Source organism: Buceros rhinoceros, unplaced genomic scaffold (assembly GCF_000710305.1).
Source record: "Buceros rhinoceros silvestris isolate BGI_N320 unplaced genomic scaffold, ASM71030v1 scaffold17792, whole genome shotgun sequence".
Taxonomy (NCBI): domain Eukaryota; kingdom Metazoa; phylum Chordata; class Aves; order Bucerotiformes; family Bucerotidae; genus Buceros; species Buceros rhinoceros.
In genome coordinates this window covers 20,225-23,629 of record NW_010398481.1, presented here as the reverse complement: position 1 = coordinate 23,629, position 3,405 = coordinate 20,225, and the positions used below count along the sequence as shown (strand labels likewise).

Genomic DNA, 3,405 nt, shown 5'->3' with positions numbered 1-3,405 from the left:
CTGTCAGTGAGTTGTACTTGCACTCCTTAGCACTGAGGGATTTGTTTTATAAAGGAGTGGATTAGGTTTCCAAGTGAGTTGATTTCTGCCTTAAATTTGTGGCATTGCTTTTGTATGTGAACATGGCAGTAGAAAGATCACTGGCTGGTAGAGAAGAAAGTATAAAGTTTGTCCTGGGAAGACTTTGAAATATGTGAGGATACTGAACCACCACAAAGGCTGAATGGTAGGTGACAAAGTTTCTCACAGTCAGTGACATGACTGTCCTCTGTTAGAGGTGAATTTTCACCATCAGCTGTGGCAGCAGGGGAAGGTGTAAGGTACAACCTTCCCAAGGGAGACTGATTAATCCAAGCAGCACACACTAATATGGCATGATCTACGCTATAGTTTAGTAAAATATTACCATAACACAAGTGGAAAATAGGTTAGTTTGTTAGTTCTTACTATAGAATTGAAGCTTATGACCCACCCTCACTCCTACCCACAAGCCTTAGGACCCTTTTCCGGATGATACTGTTTTCTCTCACTGAAATGCAGACTTTCCCGTTTCGTTTTGAGTAGCAAATTTCAGTTGTCTGTCTTCTCACTGGAAGATCATCTTCATTTTCCAGTCCTAGAAACTGCCTGAATCGCTTTGATCCACTCTGTACGCTCTGTGGATGAGGCTGCTTGCAAGTAATAGTGGGTTTCATTCGCTGTGATGATTTCAAAGAGGATGTTGCCAACATCATACTTCTTGGCTACAGGAAAGAAATAAGAAAGTCAGCTATAAGAGAATATAGTCTTGTATTTACAGTGTTGCTCCCTTTACACACTGTAAGAGGATTTCCTTCCTTTCCACAACTGTGCCTGATCGGCCCTTTGCAAACAGATTCCAAGAGTGGGTCCATGAGCTAGGTCTCTCTCAGAGAAACAACCCGTGAATTCTGCACGCTTCACCTTCTGGACTCTGGTTAATTGATCTCCAACCATGTCTGCAATTCTGCAGACAGGTCATATCACCCAAACCTTCCCCTGCCTTGCCGGCTACAAACCCAAGGCATTTCAGTTCATGTCACATCCAGAACCTCCAATTCCTTTTGTATCTGCCAGCACAGCCGACACAGCTGCTGAGATGCCAACAGACTTTCTTGCTGGGTTATGACAGTCAAGAAGAGAATGCACGGAATGAGTGTTTGTGCCTTGCGGCAACACTTAACCATTGCTGCTCCCTCAGCTTTGAGTGTTGGGAGGAAACAGAACGTGAACAGTAATAATTTGCTGGCATAACCATTTCTAACCTAAAGCTTCTATCCCAAATTCGTCAACTAAAAAAAGCAAACAAACAACTGACAAAACTGTCTCCAAACAACTGATAAAACACGAGATTCCCTGTTGCTACCTTTACCACCGTAGCCTTCTCCAGTAATTAAGGCAGCAATAGAAAGACCAGAGTTACTAGAAAAATTACTGAATCATTGCACATAGAATGCTTTTGAGTAAAAACCATGTGTGATTTCACGCAGATTGAAAGAATGCACCAAAAACTTAATCCATACGGTTCCTTACAGTCTGGCATATCTTCCACTGCTGTCACCACGCAGCCTCTCAAGTGAATTGCTCCTAGTGGTTCTTCTCCCTGGTGAGGACATGAAATCGAAATGAAATGCAACACTTCTGCAACTGTTCACACAATCATACCTGGCTCAACACCAGAATGGAAACAAAAACCAGTTGCTGACTTAGTATGTCACCTGGAAAACCAGGGGATCCTCGTCTGTGTGTGACATGGAGGGTGTGGTGGGGTTGGCAGGGGAAAGACCTTCAAATAAATAGGAAATCTCTTCCGGGGTTTGGAATTTGGGATCTGCAGGGTATTCAGCATGTCCTGAACAAAGGTGCGAGAAAAATACAAGCCTTGTGCCAATTATAACTTTTCTTTTGCTGTCACAATGAAGAGGAAGAAAAGATTAGATCTTAGAGTCAGATTCTTACCAAGCAGCAAGAGCAGCTCTACCCTTACGGGAAGAGTGGCCTCTTGCCCAATTCAGGACCACAACAGTCAAAGAACAGGTGAAGATGCATTTTTGTTGGCATAAGTTTCAAAGAAGCAATCCCCATAAGCTGACACATCTCAACCCTTTGCGAGGGTGGGGGGCAGAAGTGGGCCAGGCAAGCTGGGAATAGGGAGGTCAGAAACTCCTGAGTGCTGAATCTCCGTGTGTCCAGGCTGCCTCTGCCAAGGGGGACAGGCACAACAGAAAGCACCTGTAACCCACAGCAGCGCTGCTCCTGCTCCTGCAGGATGAAATAAAACCTGCAGGCTGAATCTACCTGAAAGCCAGCTTTTGGGGGGCGGGTTTTGCCCATGGCAACGCTCCTTCCTTTCTTAGGGCTGGGTTTGGCCCATGAGAATTACACAAGGAATGGAATGCCATGTCTCCGCCTGACACAGAAAATACCTCAATTATAAACTGCAAAATGACTGTATTGTCTCCATTTGCACTTACGACTTAGTTCATTTGAATTGAGAGTACACATTCATTCTACTTAATCACAGGTAAGAGGTGACAGCACAACGCAATGTTTGGGTGGCAATCTCCACCCTGACTTGGCAGACCCAGAAACCATCCTTCACTCTGCTTTTCCAGAGGATGGCTGGGCCATGTGTGCACCAACAGCCCCACAGTGCTTCTTGGTCTTCCCTGTCACACGTTCTCTTGCAAACAGTCCATTCAGTTACTTCCACAAGGTGTTGGCTTTAAAACAAACAGAAATAAACCAAAAGTCTCTTACTCCAGCAGGATCATAGTAGTGAAGATATGCAGGGTCATCTCTTAAAACAAACTTCCTCACTTTCCAGTTCTTCCTCCGATGTCCCTGTGAAAATTCAAACACAGGAATATTGTGAACTGCTTTGTCTGCAAGAGCTCACAGGCAGCTTACCCACAAGTGAGAGAACAGGCAAATACAAAAGGGAAAAAGCTGAATATTTTGGAAGGGAAATACTCACTGAAGTAGGATTTGAACCTACTTCTGCATCCTACTGTTTTGCACAACAGCTGGGCTATCTTTCTCCTTTTATTTTTTAGTACAAAGCACAACAGCTTCAGTATGGGAGAATCCCCTAAACACATCTCAGTCAAGTACTTCTGACGTTCACACGTGATCTGCGAGAACTGGGTTTAAATGCCAGAAAACATGGCTATGAAAGGTCTTGCAGGAAGGTGCTTTGAACTCTTGGCAAGAACGAGCTGAAGCTCCTTTTCTCCCTGCAGAGGCAACCACCACCACCAATAAAAAAGGCCTATCTGGCACACTGGGGAGGGTTCATGGCTGAGAAGCTCAGGCAGCAGTAACACCGTCTTCCAGTACAGATGGAGATGCCTCAGGATCTGTTTTCAAAGCTGAAACGACGTGTAG

At 44.7% G+C, this 3,405-nt stretch overlaps 1 protein-coding gene across 1 annotated transcript in view; it reads right to left on the bottom strand.

Moving 5' to 3' along the window:
- Positions 1 to 486: 486 nt before the first annotated feature.
- The window catches only part of PLEK (pleckstrin), a 16,331-nt gene continuing 13,412 nt past the window's right edge, over positions 487 to 3,405 (bottom strand). Inside the window, exons 7-9 of the mRNA XM_010131127.1 lie at positions 2,779 to 2,862; positions 1,552 to 1,621; positions 487 to 743 (exon numbers count right to left, since the gene is read on the bottom strand). Of these exons, the coding sequence (XP_010129429.1) occupies positions 604 to 743; positions 1,552 to 1,621; positions 2,779 to 2,862 (294 nt within the window). The 3' untranslated portion in view covers positions 487 to 603. The remainder of the gene's footprint in view (positions 744 to 1,551; positions 1,622 to 2,778; positions 2,863 to 3,405) is intronic.